We start from the raw sequence: 16,614 nt of genomic DNA on the forward strand, positions 1-16,614 counted from the left end.
GAACAAAAGTAGTTTTTTTGTGATGTTTTACCTGAAAAGATAAATTCAGAATGTCAGCTTTTATAGCAGCATTGTGCTGTGCTGTGTCCCATCATTCCAGACCAGTTTGCCAGCCTTTCTCAGAGACATTTGTCCTGCAAGGTCTAACTTTACTTCAGGGGATGTGATTGTGAAAAGACAATATTTTCATGGTTTCTGGGCTAGGTATCCAGTATTGTTAGTGAAATCTAAGTTTTAACATGCTGCTGCAGAAATTGATACTGAAGAATTCCTAAGATACACTTTTGTGGCTTAGTTGCTCTGTTATAACTAATCTCAAAGGATAACATTTGGGCATGTGGAAGGTAAAGAGCCTCTGCCAGCTTTTTCAAGAAGAAGAGGTGAACTCCCTTTATCATGATCAAATTCCTTAACAATAAAGCTAATGAATCCAACCAGACATTAATTTTCACAGGTTACTCCCTTATCTTCTACTAAAAGCTCTCCAAGGTCAGCTTCCAGCCCACAGGTTGATGCTGAGAATTCTGTCTCTGTGCTGCTGGTCTATTTTTGCAGATGCAGCTGGAATGGCTGTGAGTGCAGCATGCCAGTTTTTAGGCCCATATCCTTCCTTGTCACCATAACTTTATCAGAGGCAGAGGGTGTTTGGGGAGAGTCCAGGGAGCTGGACTGCAGTATAAGGTCTGTGACACTGGGGCTGCCAAAGCTTTGGAGTGGCTGAGAGCAGTCAGGACATGAGGATAGCTGCCATTGCTTGTGGTTTAGCTGGGCAGGGGTGATAGACCTGGAAGGGTTTGCTAATAAGAGAGTGAGAACGCTCTTCAGAGTGTTTGTAACTGGGATTAGCTCCACATCCCACTGATGCCTTTTATAACTGCATCAGCACCACTGGAGAAATGTTTTTTGGGTCTGAGATAAGTTCATCTGCATATCTATGGCATCTGCTTCCGTATTGTTCTAGACATACTGGGGTGGACAGAATTTCATTAATTTCAGAACTGAAGGCTCAGGCTGCTTGTCAGAATCTATCTGCTTTTCTTGGGTGACCTCTGGCATATGGAAGTTTTCTGAGTTTTCTGTTTGTTGGTGGAATCAAGTGATGACATTCCTCTGTGGGTAGTGAAGGGCTTATGTCTCCCTTATCATTTCCATTTGAAGTTTTTTAATCTTGCTTGATTGAAAGAACATCGAAAGGCTAAATATTAATTTATAAAATTATTTAAATATGTTCTTTTTTTTTTCTTTCCCCTGTATAGTCAATTCATCTTCACCAAATTTTTGTCCAGAAGTATATCCAGAGCATTGTAAAATAGCAGCAAATGCATTGACTACCACTAATAAGGTGATTGACTTCTTTCCTGGAAAACAGTCTCTGTGTTCTCATTCATGTTATAAATTAATTCTGGCAATAATAAATGCATATTGTTAACAACTCAACACTTTCTATGTAGTGTATTTGTAGTTAATTTGTTTTGTTTTGTTTTAAACAGGATTTATCTGGGGACAGCTACAGAGACACTATTGGTGATGAACACTTTCATCTAGAAGGTATTTAAAGAACTACATTTTTTGGTTTATATAAAGGAGTATTGAAATAAGTTAGTGAATAAGTAAGTGTGAGAATGCATATATTTAGAGTGCAGTTCTTGATCTACTGATGTGTCAGTTGCCTGAAAAAACTGTCAAGATGGAAATAAGGTATTATTTCTGTATCTGCTACTACTTGTATTGGAAGTCACCCAGCTGAATCACAGGGACCAAGTGTTTTAGTTCAGGGTCTCATCATTTTCTCCAGGTACTTCTCCTGACATTGGAGTGATGGATGTCACTGTCCCTGCGAGAGGTGACAAATGAGTGAAACTGTTAGCTCTGGGTTGTGTGGGACACTGCACTCCCTTCTGGCTTACACAAGCCAGCCTTAGAAACTCCCACGTTAATTTCTAGTAAGGACTAGAGACTCTTACTCAACACATTTTTCTTGAATATGAATGGAATCATTATTGCCTCAGACAGTTTCTCTTTTCATCTCATCTCCTCTGTGATCAGGCAGTTGAGGTGGAAACACTGTTGTGGTGGGAAGGAAGGACATTGGTGCCCGTGAGTATGGATGCTGCGTTCTGCCAGAGAACACATCCGAGGTACCCTGAGCTTCAGGGACAAGTGGGGGTTCTCAATGCAGGAGATTAATTTGTTGCTTATTCCTTTCAAGGAAACGAGACTTCAGAAACTCTCTAGTGTAACAAGAGGGTGCATGGGCTGTGTGCTGGATTTATATTATACACTAGTGGAAGCAACATGCCCAGTTTATTTAGAGCAATGAACCATGTCAAGCTTAATCTGGAAATTTCTGTACTTTTATAATCCAATCATTTGTTTCTGGTATTAGGAGCTTTTGTGTAACCAGAACATTAAAGATTCTCTGTTAAGAATGTCTGCCTTCCAGTTCCTTACCTATGCAATGTGTTAATGCACTGTGAGTCATGGATTACAAGCTTCTCTCATCTCTGTAGTTTACAAAGGCTGCATGTCTCATATGTGCCATAACATAGGAATTTTGACTGGTGCTTTAGGCTACTGTTAATCACAAAGGCAAGCTATACTTGCCATGATGGAGACAGTGTTTGTTGAGTGGTTTTGTATTTAACTTCACCACAGTTTTCCAATCTTCCCTTACTAGGACATGGGGTAGGATTTTAATTTTAGAATTATAGGAGAAACTACTTCAGACAGGATATTAAATGTCAGCAAGGTGAATAATTTCATTTTCTTTGTCTCATTCTATCTTTCCTTGCCTCTAATTATTTTTCTTTGTTGTGTAGCATCTTATCTTGCATAGCAAACATAATGTTCAATATGTAATATTTTCAAACTAGTCAGCATCAAGATTCTTTTTATTAGAATGTAAAGCCTTTTAGGTACCTGTAATTTTAGTCTTTCAGCAGTTTCACATGATTGCTTCTGATGAGTCTCCTTTGTTATGAGGTAGATGGGTAGTGAAGACCAGATTTAGATACCAGCAGTGGTCGATCCTTTGTGTGCTGTCACCATGGAAGAGCTGTTCCGTGGCCTCTTTCCAGCTGGGAGGAAGATGACTGCTCCTACCCTGTGCTCAGGCGGTGCATGCAAGTTGTCAGAGCTTGCTACTCATCCCTTCTGCTCTCAGATCTCCAGGCTGTGCTTTCCGTGCTGGGGACAGTGTTAACCACTTCCTATTTCATTCAGATATTGAAAATCTTACAATTATCAGATAACACAACAATCATTGTGTTAAAGCATCCTTTTTGTGTAACTTTTTACTTGCACCATACTTTAATGATTGTGCTAGTACTAGCACAAAATCGTGGTATTAGATAAAGTGAAGCTGAAGCAGGATTTGAGATCTTTGATAGGGCACAGATTGAATTCTTAGGTACAAGATGGCAACTGTGGTACCTCTTCTCTGCATAGAAATGTTTCTGTGGGAAAATGTAATTAATATTCTAGAACATGGATTGATCTTTCCATCTAAAATAATTGTTCTGCCTCTATTTTGCTGCCTCGTGATCTTTACATATGTACTGGTATAACACGTGCTGCATGAATATATGCTCATGTGTCATGAGGTATCATCAAAATCACTACCAGCTTCAGAGACAGGGATCTGTAACCCAAAAAATGGTTGGTTAGACTAAGCTCAGAGAGGACAATGGCAAATACCATGCTCTACCAAATACCATGCATCAGTGAACTGTATTCTGTCTTCATAAATACATGGTAGGGCTGAGAAGGAAACATTTCTCAGATTTGCAAAAAATGCACAGCAAGTTCCACAGTTCTGGTTAGGGGAACGTTAGAGCCTTTTCTCTCAGGAACTTTATTGGAGAGTAAATCTGAGTTCTTTAGATGACTCTCACTGAAAAGACAAAGTGGCAATAAGAGAAATAATTGAATTTCTTATTTTGTTTTACATAGCCAAGTTCATTACCTTTTTTTTCATTCCCTCTCTTTTTTTTCCCTCTCTTAGCTGTCTGAGCAGTACAGATAAAAAGAACTCTCTTTGCTGGATTTAACTTCTGTGTTGTTATGTAAAGCTTGATCAAATCCTTTCGCCTTAACAGACTTAACTGGCCAACAGCAAAAGGCTCGGGATTCTGGGATTAAGATTGTATTTGGTAAGAAGACTGGTGCATTAGTGCTTTCTTTTGAACTATACAAAGAACAAAGTAAACATCAAAAGCATTAAGCCATGAGAGCGGATTGTTGACTCAATGTTGCTGCATGACAAGAGGTTAGAGCTCAATAGCAGCAACTCTGTTATTGAGTGCTGTGCAGAAAGAAACGGTTTGACCAGCATTGTCTGTTATATCCACCACCTGCCTTTGATTCTGCTGCTGGGCAAGTCACTAAATTGAAATTTCTGGATTTTCTCTTATGTGATCAGTTGAGAGACTGATTCCTTAGATAAGAGACACCAATGGAAACCTCAGTCTCATATTACTCTTACTCTGTTCTCCTTCTTCCTCTTTCATTAATAACACAACAATTGGGCATGCTGGATATAGGTTCTTCAGTGGATTTGTTTGCATCTTGCATTCCAGATGATTTCCCAGTGCATTTCAGAGCCTTCCACTTGGCAGATTTGGAGTACTTGTGCAGTCTGCTGTGGCTGTGTAGGAATGTCTCGTGCTCAATCTTCCTTGTCCCTCAGTTTCTGCACAGGAAGGAAATGCTTCATCACCCTTCACATATAAAGGAGCTCCCATTTTCTCTTCCTGGTCCCTAGCTAGAATAATGGATTACCAGAACTGAATGGGTGGGGGTGGCTCTGGAAGAAGTCACAAAAACTAGCACAGACATTAGGAGATATTTCCCATTTTGTGTCTGTGAAGAAGCTAAAATGGCAGGCAGGAATTGAGTGCAGGATCAAATGACAAGTCACTCCACTGCCATGGAGACAAGCAGGTGGTTCAGAAGGACATCTGCTATTTGAGTGCTCAATAATGGCATCCCATTCTCCCTCAACTCTTCTAGGCTTAAGTAAGCTTCTAATGAATTGTTCGAGAGTCCTGCTCTTGTTTTCAAGACCTTTTTTCACCTCCTTTCCATGGACCCTTTTAGAAATTTTTGCAGCTAAAACTTGTAGACCAGGAGAGCTTTCTTATCTTGACACTCTATGTCTTTCTGAAGTGAGCTGGGGTTTCTCCATCTTATCACCTGAGCAGAAGGTTCAGCTCAGGACGGAATCCTGATGCAGTCTTCTGATGCAGACTGATTGTATAAAGGGGTGATTTCTTCTTGTCCCTGTACAAGCTCTTTGTAGCCCTCTGGGATACAGCTGCCTTGTGGAGTTCACAGTGAAGTCTTGAGCTTCACCTTGAAACCTAACCTATTGTGCCAGTTATTTATGCAATAATGTGATTTCTCATGTCACTGTTCTCTTGATAAGTATGACCTAAGTATTTATATTAATCAGGAATCTTGCATCTCTTGAGATCCATCTAGTCCTGTAGCTGTCAGAGGAGCTGCCTCTTACACTGATAGCAATCTGTTCCCTGTTTCATTTGTCAGCCAAGGGTGATGTCTTGATTATTTTTCTCTCAACAGAAGACTGGAGAAGATCCAAGCCTTCCTGGTGCCTTATCTGAGCATGATATCCAAAGCCCTGCTGAAAGTACTGACAGAGCTTGGCCTGAATCAACAAACCCAATTTTTTATATATGTTTCCTAAGACAGATGTATCTAAATCCCTAGATGTAAGATGTTCCCTGTTCTGGTACCAGAAAGGACAAATTATTCAGGTCATCTTCTTGCCCATTAATATTAGAAAGCCCTCCAGCAGAGTTCAAAGCACATGTTGTTGCTGAAAAAAAAAATCCTGCAGGTCTGTAAAAGAGCTACTTGTTGCACTTTTCACATATTTACAAGCCGTTATGTAATTTTTAAACCTGCAATTAAAGCATTCTGTATTCAGCAAAGCAGAAAAGTTACTAATTATATTCTTAACATTGTTATATGTTTTTCAATATTTTACTAGTGTGTGCAGTCTGTCCTTCATGTCTTCCTCCCCAGCATCTGTGGTCGAGTGGGAGCTGAGGTGTGGTTAGCAGTGCTCCAGCATGAGGAGCTGTGTTATTTTTGACTTTAATAAGAACTGATAAGCAAGCAACGAGCCAATAACAAAGAATGAACTGGTGGTTTAAGGCTGCTGATCTTATGCCCAACTCTGACAGCCTGCCTGGACCCCCCAGCTGCACGTGCTTCTCCCTCCACACTGATCCCAGATATCCCAGTGATGGGAGCACATTGGCTTCCAGGGGGATGCTTCCCTTGGCTGGGGCTGCAGCAGCCAGCAGGGGAGGCATGGGGGAGCATCCTTGCCCAGTGCACCCCACAGTAGGGCTGCTGCTCTGTAAGATTTCTCCCTTTCCTCCCTCTCCATTGAGGAAAGGTTCAGTGAAGGCTTTAGTTCCTGGAGTTTTCTCTAAAATTAGTAACTGGAAGACTATTTGTCAGGATGTCAGCTCAGAGGAAGGGTGATGAGGTATGGTACTTGGGCCCAAATTGTTATAAACTTGTCAGCAAATGAAAACTTAAGCATTTTAGCTAGTTTTAGCTGATCTTCTACTTACCTGGGGGACACTTTTTACCATACTTTGTTAATGTCTTTAATAAATTAATGTATTGTTCTAAGCTGAGCTGTGAATAGGTAATAAAAGTCAGCTATTTCAAATGGCATTCCTCTCCCTAGTTAATGCTTTCAGTTATAATAGTTATTAATTTTCTAAGGCTTAAATGATTTTTTGTATTTTATATACATGAAATTCCAGTGTATTACAGAAAAGGCACAGAATGCATCTTGCACACAGGCAAATTTTATTTATGTTGGCACCACTGTTATTACCTGTATGGTACCATTGATGCAGGCTTGGTGCTTTGCAGAAAATGATGGTCCCTTCTCTCTCAGGTTCTTAAACAGAGTACCTATTTATCCCCGACATTGCAAATAGAGTGTTAATAATTCTACCTTAAAAGTGCTCTTGTGGTCAGCCTTCTGGGATGTTATATGGGAAACTCTGCATTTTAAGGACTTGCTGCTAATCCTGTGCACTTACCATAGTTTTGCTGTGCATGAGTACATGCTGTGTGATCACCTCAGACTGCTGATCACTTGCTCACTGGCTGTATTTCTTTCAGCTCCCGAGAGATTTCTGCTGTATTCTTTCCTACCACTCAATATGACATGGAACAACTCTGAAAAATCTTTTTGGCCACAGGGTGACCCACTGGCAGCAGCCACCAGTATGTGACAAGCAGCAGGTCCCTGCTGAGGCTGGCAGCTGATAAGCTGGTTACTGTGGGCTGGAAGGAGCAGTGAAGGACGTGGGGGTGTGGGGAGGAAGGAGCAGGGGAGAATGCCAAGAGAAAACTGCTTAGTTTGGCAGTTAGAATAAAAGTCACCAAAGAACATGAGACTGGTAGGATTAGCAGAAGTTTTCCTGTGGTTGTGCACAGATCCAGGAAATTATAAGAAGCAGGTAGGCTGCTTGCCATGAGTGGGAGGAAAATCTTACGGCATGAGGCACTTTAAAAAAAAAATTAAAAAAATATAAAATTGTACAAGTGTTTCTTAACATTAGCTGTTCCAGTTGAGGGGGGTTGGTATTTGGATCAGAAGTTTTTACCTCTGGAGCTGCTGTTTCAAGTGCAGCCAGGTCAGTAGTGATGAAAGACTGTTGCCATCCAACGGTTGCCCATGGCCTGTGTGTAATGAGTTAGTGGTCTCCAGGTGTTTCCAAATGAACCTTTACAGTGTGTCTAACAGCTCCCACCCATGTTGGCAAGCAGAGCACAGAAAGGCAGTGAAAAGTGGGCTGTTAGGACACCTCAGAGGGTGAGCTTTCCTCCTCACTGAGCTGCTGCTGTGTGGAGAGCTTGTGCTCTCCTCCCCGTGTCCTGCGCGTTCCCTGCACGGAGCATGTCACTCTCTTTAGCTGACACCCCACCAGCTCCTACTGGTGCTGCCTGACAGGCTGTGATGGATGATGTGTTTTGTCCATGGTTTGAGAGTGTTCTGGGTTAGAATCCTCTGCATTAGTCTGGGAAGATCATACCTGCTGTAAGTCGTAGTTTCACCTTGATCTCTGAGTTCAGATCATTCTACACAGCTGGAAAGTTCTTACATTGAGCACAAGCAAGTTGCAAGTTTTGTTCAGGAGCAGCATAGCAAGGCTGAGAATGAAGCTTGGGATTTTCTGCAACCATGTCTGTTCCTTAAAATATGATAAAGAGAGAATTACAAAGTACAGTACTCAAGAAAGCCTTCATAACTTACAAGTGGTCTACATTCTTCATGGTAGATGAAGAAAGCCAAATGTTAATAGGGAAGTGAACAAGCACCTCAGAAAAAGCAAAGAGCTGATCCTTAATGAATATCTTAAATATGGAAAGCTTTAAAATAATATTATGTGCATGGTATTTATAATAATATTGGTTTTCCATGTTCTTTCCATCTACCTAAGACTGGCAACTTTTCCTTCTGCCGTGGAGAAGCTAATGCTCTTTCTGAGTAGTCATTTAAAAAATAATCAATTAACAATAGGAATATTCTTTTATTCTCAGCTCTGGGGTAGTCATGAAGTAGTTTTGGTAAGAGGCAAAAAAGTCACCTACAAGTGAATCTATATCTACAGATCTCTCAAGCTGCTTCTCTTGGGAGCCAGACCATCAGGGTGAGTGTGGGAAGCAGAAGAATGGAGGGCCAAAAGGGAGTAGCTCAGGGAGATCTCATTGAAGGCCCTTGGGTTTGCCTTTGGCACCCCAGAGGTGAGTGAGGCGTCGTGGTGGATGTTGGGCAGCAGGCTGTCATCTCCCAGGCTGCTCACTCAGTGAGTGAAGCTCGAGGGAAGGTAACTGCAGGACTGAGAAGGGGGGCTGGGGGTCTGGGCCTTGTGGTTTGTGCATGCAGCTGGAAAGGGCTGGGCCAGGGCTGTGGGCTCGCTGACTGCTGCTTTGGGCTGGGTCACTGTCACACGGAGGGCAGGGCAGGCTGTGCACAGCTCTGCTCCAGCTGTGGGCACAGCTGGCAAACCCTGCCCCAGCCCTGCCCGGGCTGTCCTGCCCTCCTGCCTCGCACTGCTGGGGGTGAGCTCAGCTCAGCTGTGCCTGGGGAGAGGGTGCACCTGGGAGAGAGGAGCCCCTGTCTGTGGGCTCAGATAAAGCTGCATTTCTGTACATGGGCAGCAGTGTAATAATGTACTTCAGCTTTGCCCCAGGACATCCACCACCAAGAACAAAGAATGAAATATGGGAACAAGTCAGGAGTTTGAAAACAATCTCTCTGGAAACATGATGAATACCAGTGGTTTCATTTATTCTACTTGAACAAAGGTCCTTTTCTACTTTTAATTTCCCAGCAACGATTATTACCAGTTATTTTTCTTGTAGCTTTGACCACAGTTCATGGAGGTTTTATTAAACATATTTTTGAAAAGTGATTCAAAATGCCATTCTTCTCTGACTCTCTTGTGACTCTCTCTTTTCTTTTTTTCTATTTTGTTTTAATCCATTTGAAGCTAGTGCATATTTCCAGTCAAAGATTTTGAACTAGATAACACTCTCATGCTGATGTTCCTAGAATTATTCCAGGTTTTGCCCTTATAATTGAAAGAAGTTTTGGCCTTTGATATTTCAGAAGACAACATATATGTTTCAGATCCCTTGCCTTTACATGAAGCACTGCACTCATTTTTAGAAACCTTGAACATTGCATTTAATAGGCAATATGTCCTGCTGCAACTCCCAAATATTCTTGATGTTGCAACTTTTCTGGTGTTTCAGTGACCTGTGGCAGAGCTTGAGTGCTGCCTTTGCTGGGGTTTGGTAGCTTTCTGCAGAAGGTTTTGTTTAGATGCCTTGTGCATGGTTCTGTTAAGGCCCTTCTCTCCTGCCCACAGGGATTTCATGTCTTGGAGTGTCTCATGTGTGGACACACATTATGACAGGATTGAATGGTTCTTGCATTTCAGGGGCTGAGTTTAGGAGCAGTTGTTGTATACAGAGGGCCTGCCTGATGGAAGCAAAGTCAGACAGAAGCCTGAGCCTTGTGCTGGGTAAGTTTAGCCCCAGCAGTGCTCTGAACCTTGCAAACACTGGGGTGTGTGGATGCAGAGCTGTGGAGGCCATTTCCATGACGAGCATGTTGCTTTGCCAGCTGCTGTTCCAAATTCAAAGTGTGTATCAGGGTGCTTTTGTGTGTTTCAACTCCACTTCTGCTGCAGTAGCTACAGAAACCCAAAGTTTTACCTCACCAGGCAGAACAAGTGCCCTTTGTTACCTAGACAGATTACAGGTTTTTCTAAAGTCTGCTCTTCATAAAAGCCCAGCTTGAACAGTGGAAATTCTGACTTGCCTCAGATACTGAGGAGACTTTTATAGTTTCAAGTAGCTCCAGGGTTATATTTTAAAAGTTGAATTTCATCACATGTTTCAAGTTTGGTGGAAAAAAAAAAAAGGCATGATATTTTTAGCAGAAAAAAGTCCCCCCACACCTTTTTTCTTAACAGATGTTTCATCTCAATCATATCCAAACCTCAAAGCACAAGTAGCAGTCAACCTTATTCTCCTGTGGAGCAAGAGATAAAATGTCATTTGTTTGGAAGACAAGCTTTTTTTTTGTAACCACAACTAGTTTGTGAGTAAAAGCAAATAATAAATGCAGCACTGTGGGGTTGTGGAAATGAACCTGAAGCAACATTTCTGCTCTTGAAAGAGCTTGGAGTCCAGCTGCTCTTGTTAGATGGAAAGTCCCAACCCCCAGTCTACAAAAAAAAAAAAAAACCAGCAAAAAAAACCCCAAAACTACCAGCAATCAGTTTTTTCTTGCTTTATAAATCTGATCCAGCAATCCAGGTCCTTTCACTAATAAAATACGTCATCCAGAGCTCTCAACTTTGTACCAAAAAGGATTTAAAACTGTAAAGGTAACAGAAAGAGAGGAAAGGAATAGTAATTGTAGACTGAAATATCCTGAAGTAAAAGAGCCCCTACCCAAGGAATTTTCAGAGGGCTCTGGAGGAGTGGAGAGCATTTCTGTGCCTGGCAGCCAGGGCTGCACTCAGGGCTCCGTGCTGGCACGGGAGTTGCTGGGGGAAGCCAAGGCAGCCCTGGACTCTGTACATGAAGGATATTTTTAGGAGGGAGTTACAGTCCACCCTAAGGATATGGAGGTATAAAGATGAAGCGTGGTGCTGCAGACCCTTGTTTTGCTCTTTCAAGGAGCCATTGAAGAGAGTGGAGCCATCCAGTGTGGTAGGACACAGTTGGCAGAGTGGGATTGACCAATCTGCTCCCTGTGCTCCTGCAGGACCCCCTGGGAGCTGCCCTGTGCCAGGCTCCTGTGCCCTGCAGGGACACCTGCCCAGCCCCTCTAGCACATGCTTACTGCTGCCCAGGTTCCAAGATGCTACATCTGAAGGTAAATTCACAGTGACAGTGTCTAAGAGAATATCACAGGATCTTCCACCAGAGGGGTGGCTCAAAGTGGGAAGCTGAATCTTGAGTTGCAAAGACGTGGACTCCCTGGAGCAACAGGAAGGGCTGGCTCCTCCTGAAAGGGTGTTCCAAACCGTGCTCCAAACCATCTCCTTTCCTGTGCTTGAGCAGTATGTGGGCTTCCATCTCTGGCTGAGGTCCTTAGGCTGTACTAATTACCAATGGAGAGCAGATACCTGCCTTTGCTCTGTGGGAATTGTTTCTCTGATGAGGTCCCGTGTACTCTTCAGACTTCAGGTGGTTGGGTCAAAATTTATGTCTCTGCATGTTTAGCAGTATGTGATGTGTTATCTCAGTACAATTCCTCACCCATGCTGAAATATGAAAAGGAAAAGAGACACGTGCACACATATATGCTGGACTGTTAATATTAATCACAATAATGCTTTCCTCTTGTTTGTGGATCAGTCTCCATTCTCCTCCCCCCACCCTCCAGAGTAATATGGGAATGGCTGTGAGGATGGGAACACCAAACCTGCTACTGAATATTAACTATTAAAGAGTTGTCAGATCTGTAACAATTCATCACAGCCAAAATAATGTTACAGCGTAGGTCGACAACATTGCTCTGGTTAGTGCTGTGAGGGTCAGAGTGACATTCATCCTCAGGGGAAGCAATTCTAATGAATTGAAAATTACAGTTCAGATACCTTTAGAGGCCCTGTTATCACAGCAAAGGTGGTGGAAACACATTTTTCTTATTGAACAACCAAGTTAGGTGGGAGCGAGTTAATATCAAAGACTGCATTATTAATAACATTACCTACTCAGTCTTCATTTGAATAAAGGGTTATGCAGGGGCTGGGTTCTTTTCTTCTTTTCCTTTCCTTGTGAATCTCAGGGGGAAAAAACCCAAAGAGACAAAGGCAAAGGAAATTTAAGATAGAAAATTCTATATGAATGTGCATGTCTGCAACTTACATTGAGAATGGATTTTTAAAAAGCAAAATTATTACCAGTTCCTAACTAAAATCAGTGTAGGACCAGCTTTAGAGAAGAGAGGTATTTTTTCTTTTAAGTCACAAGGGATCTGTTGATGTCCCCATCTGTCCATGTTCAGTAACTGAATTCAACACTTCACAGGCCCCTTCAGAGCCCTGGGACATACAGTACTGTAAGAAAGTGGGAAGTGGTCCATATGACACTGACAGTTTTCACTTAAGGAACACTTACCACGTTAAATGGTACAACAGATTGCATTCTGTTCGTGTGGGTTTTGATATGTCCACTGATCAAACAAAAATCTTGCTTCTACAGGTATCATCCTGAGCTATTCTGACCAAAGCTTTTGGAGATTCTTCCCTGCTTTCATCTTCTTTTTTTTTTTTTTTAAACTAGGGGTGGGGAATGAGAAATTATCTTCTTTGATCTCCAATAAGGAAGGGAAAAAAAAGGACTGTTCTGTTCAGGCTTTTGGCTAACACAACAAACAGTGTTTAAAATTTAACTTTGCTTAATTAATTAGTAATTCTGTTTAGTGCTGTCTGATCTTCATCCAAAAGGTATTTTGAAGCTTGAGAACTGAACATGAAAGTGTTTTGGGTGAAGATGGTCAAGGAAGGCATTTAATCTGGCAGTTTCTGTTGATGAAATACAGCCAGTTGGGGAACTAATTGGAAAAGGGAATCATAATCTGGCAAAATTCAGCAAACTCCCTCCTTTTAGCAAACTCACTCCAGATAGAGTGTGGGAAATGTAGGTTTAGTGTTTTTGCATGTATGAGTTACACCCTGGCTAGCAGAGAGAAACCATATTGTCTTTTGTACCTGCATCTTTAGTACAAAACCTTTTTTGTAAGGAAATGGTAAAAAAATGCATCCCCTCTCCCCAACATAACAGGGGGGAAAAAACCAAACCAAAACCACCAAACCAAAAAAGCCAGACCTAGATAGAAACCTGTGAATCTGCATCAAAGTTTGGAAATACTTCTACTTAGAAATGTCAAGTTATTGGGATTGGCAAAAGGAATTGAACCTTTAAGGAAGGTGATGTTGCACAGACCTGTGAGTTTGACTACATTTTATTTGGGAGAGAAACTGTTCTCTGAATTTCTGAGTGAATTTCAGTTTAGCCTTTCCTCACTGTCTTAGTAGTGTCTTGTCAGTTAGAACCATGCCTGAATATTTAAAACATATTTTGGTTGTCTATTTTTGTTGGGGTTTGGTTGGGTTTTCTTTTTTTCTTTTTTTTTTTTTTTTTGCAGGCTGTCACAAGGTCTGAGTCAGTACCCCTCTGCTCTGTCTGCTCCTGGTCAGGTGCTGGCAGTAGGTCTTGTGACATTGGGACTTCTTTTCCCCTATGGTTTGCAGTTGAGTCTTTAATTTGTGTTCTGTCACAAGAAACCATGAAATAGAGCATGGGTTCTCTCCATATTTTCAGGTTGAAATACTAGCAGTAGGAGGCACTGCTAGTGCAGCTTCCTCTGAATTGGTTTTGACTTGTCCCACTGGACGTAAATGGACAATTAATTTCCCTGCAGTAAGTTTCAGAGAAGGCAGCTTGATCTTTGTTGTTTTGGAGGGTGTGTCTAATTCATCAGCTTCAGCTTTCAGTCAGGGAAAGCTAAGTGCATGCTTCTGGCACTGCCTCAGGACGAGCCTGTTTTTCTGTGTGCTTGCTCTGGTGGCTGTGGAACAGGAATGTTCCTCCCTGATCCCCTTTCCCTGTGTTCGTTTGCCACTGGAGAAGAGAGCCTTTGCTCAAGTAAAGTTATCTCCATCAGGGGTATATTTCAATCAACTCAGCGGAATAAAACAAAGTGTGCTTAATGGGGGTGATGCTTCCTAATCCATGGCCTCCAGGAGAACTTAAAAGTGAAATCTGAATGTGAATGTAATTGTTAATTAAAGGACTTCTCCTCAATTTAGACTTTCAAAGATGGTTGTTGTTGCTCTGGTTGTTGCGCGGTCAGTGAGGAATGTCAGTTATGAATGAATGTTTATTATGTTTGCAATGAGAAAAATGTTGGCAGATAACTTAGACATCAGAGGCCTCAGATAAAACAATGACATGAATTCTCTTTCTGTCCCTTTGGTTCTCATAGTCTCTAAGTCCTGCTGCATCTGCTAGGTCTGTAAATTGGAAGGGAAACCCTGACCCTGTTGATGTCCATAGAAGTTTCACTACTGAGCTTGGCCAGCTCTTGGATGCTCAATCCCACCAGTCAAATACTGCTGCCAAAGTTCAAATTGACTGTTATAGAAGTGCTTATGACTTCCCCTCCTTGTCTTAATATGCAATTTTTAAATTTTACTTTTATCCTACTCCCTCACATGTCTCACATGTCATGTGTGGTTTGTTGTTCTTTTCCCCACGTACAGATAATTCTGTCCCTTTGCTTCTGGTAGTTGTTTTAAGGAATTGCTGTGGAATCCACTCTCTCCAAAATGAGAGGAAGGCTAATAATATTACACTTCAAGGGTTTGGTTTCATGTGTGGCAGGTGCTGACTTTCATAGGTGGCATGTTTGTCAATTCTCCAATTTTACCTTTACTCTGGTTTCTGTCAGTAATGACCCTGACATTAAGATAGGGTTAAGACATCACTGGTCATGTCCAGTCATAATTCACCCCTGTGGAATTGCACAGCTTCTGCCATAGTTCTGCTTTTTGAGTTAAGGTGATACAGCAATCACATACCTTTTGGAAAGGCTGTCCTTCCAAGGAGGTTCTGAAGTTGTTTGTCTATTTAGCCTGAGTTCTTCTAACTGCTGTGCAAAATTTGGAGTTGGTAGCCCAGACTTGGACATTCCTCTGAGTTGCACCTTTTGGTTCTGGCCTCGAGATCCTGTTGATCCATCTGACTAAAATGCAAAGTATGGTTGAAAACTAGAGTGAAGCTGTCCTTATTTGAGAAGGCAGATCATTTGACAAAGCACATGGTCCTTTGCTGGAATGAGCCTTTGAGAAACATGGAATGACATGCCACCTGAGTGAGAGTGAAAGTTTAAACACTCACTTTTCCACCTGAGTGGAGCTCTATTTTGGTGTTTTGTTTTTTCTCCCTTTTTGTCAGATGCAGGATAGAGGCAAGAGAGAGATGCTTTTTCTGCCTGAAGCTTTCTGTTCTGACTTCATTCAATACACAGAGCACAGCAATCAGTTTACCTCATTTCTGGGATATTTTGGTGATTCCTAAGCAGCATTTTGAATTATTATCCCCTTTCCTTAGGAATGGAAAAAAAAAATCCCTGAAAAAAGGCTTAATTCTTCTGGGATGAGTCTTAATATCTTTAAACTGGTGCTCATTCTCTTACTCTTTTCCTCCCCCACTTCAATTATGAGCAATTGGGTGGTAGTAATTAACGATTGTAGAGAGAAACATCTGCTAATACACTTAAGCCAGTCAGTTTGTTTTTCGTGAAAGAATGGTATTTCACAATTTTTCCAAGTTAATATTTTTCCTTTATTGTCTTTCCAATTTGAAATATTGTCCAGACCCATTTTTATAGTGTCTTAAGGTTATAGAAGTGAATACAAGACCATTAATAATGAACAAGAAAAGAACATAATAAAGAAAACATATGCAATATTTCAATTCATGAAACATTCTGTTAGGGAACGTTGTTTTTGAGAGCATATGGTTATTCCCATGAGAAGCAATACATATACTTTTTTCCCCTCCAGTTGTGGATTCCCACAACAAGGGTATGTTTCTCTGTGTATTTGTCTATGTAGCACGTTCTTTTTGTCAGGACTTGTTATCTGGGCAGGGAGGTAAGTAAGTATTTTTGCACAGATGATGTATTGTATGCAGACCTATTTCTGATGGCCTAGACTTTGGAAACACAAGTCTATTAATTCTCCACAGTCCTTTGAGATAGCTATCTTGTCTGGTCTGGTTTAATATCATTGGCAGAGCTGAAAGGAAGTTCACATTGTGAATATATCTGAAACCTTGGCATGCAGCTCACTGGTGGATCTCTGTTTACAGGCTGCCAGTTTTAACTGTCCCAAGCAGACATTCTCATTTTATTTATAAGTAGGCTCTGCATGTGTTTGTATCCCTCATGAAGTTGAGCACATGTCAATAGTCAAAACTAAGTATAGCAGCAAGATACCAAACACTTCTCCTTCTCTTCTCAGA

At 41.5% G+C, this 16,614-nt stretch overlaps 1 protein-coding gene across 1 annotated transcript in view; it reads left to right on the plus strand.

Moving 5' to 3' along the window:
* Positions 1-16,614, plus strand: part of NKD1 (NKD inhibitor of WNT signaling pathway 1) — a 110,557-nt gene that overhangs the window by 66,898 nt on the left and 27,045 nt on the right. The window contains exon 4 of the mRNA XM_059857085.1: positions 1,491-1,548. Within this exon, the coding sequence (XP_059713068.1) occupies positions 1,491-1,548 (58 nt within the window). The remainder of the gene's footprint in view (positions 1-1,490; positions 1,549-16,614) is intronic.

The sequence above is a fragment of the Haemorhous mexicanus genome, chromosome 12 (assembly GCF_027477595.1).
Source record: "Haemorhous mexicanus isolate bHaeMex1 chromosome 12, bHaeMex1.pri, whole genome shotgun sequence".
NCBI classification, from domain to species: domain Eukaryota; kingdom Metazoa; phylum Chordata; class Aves; order Passeriformes; family Fringillidae; genus Haemorhous; species Haemorhous mexicanus.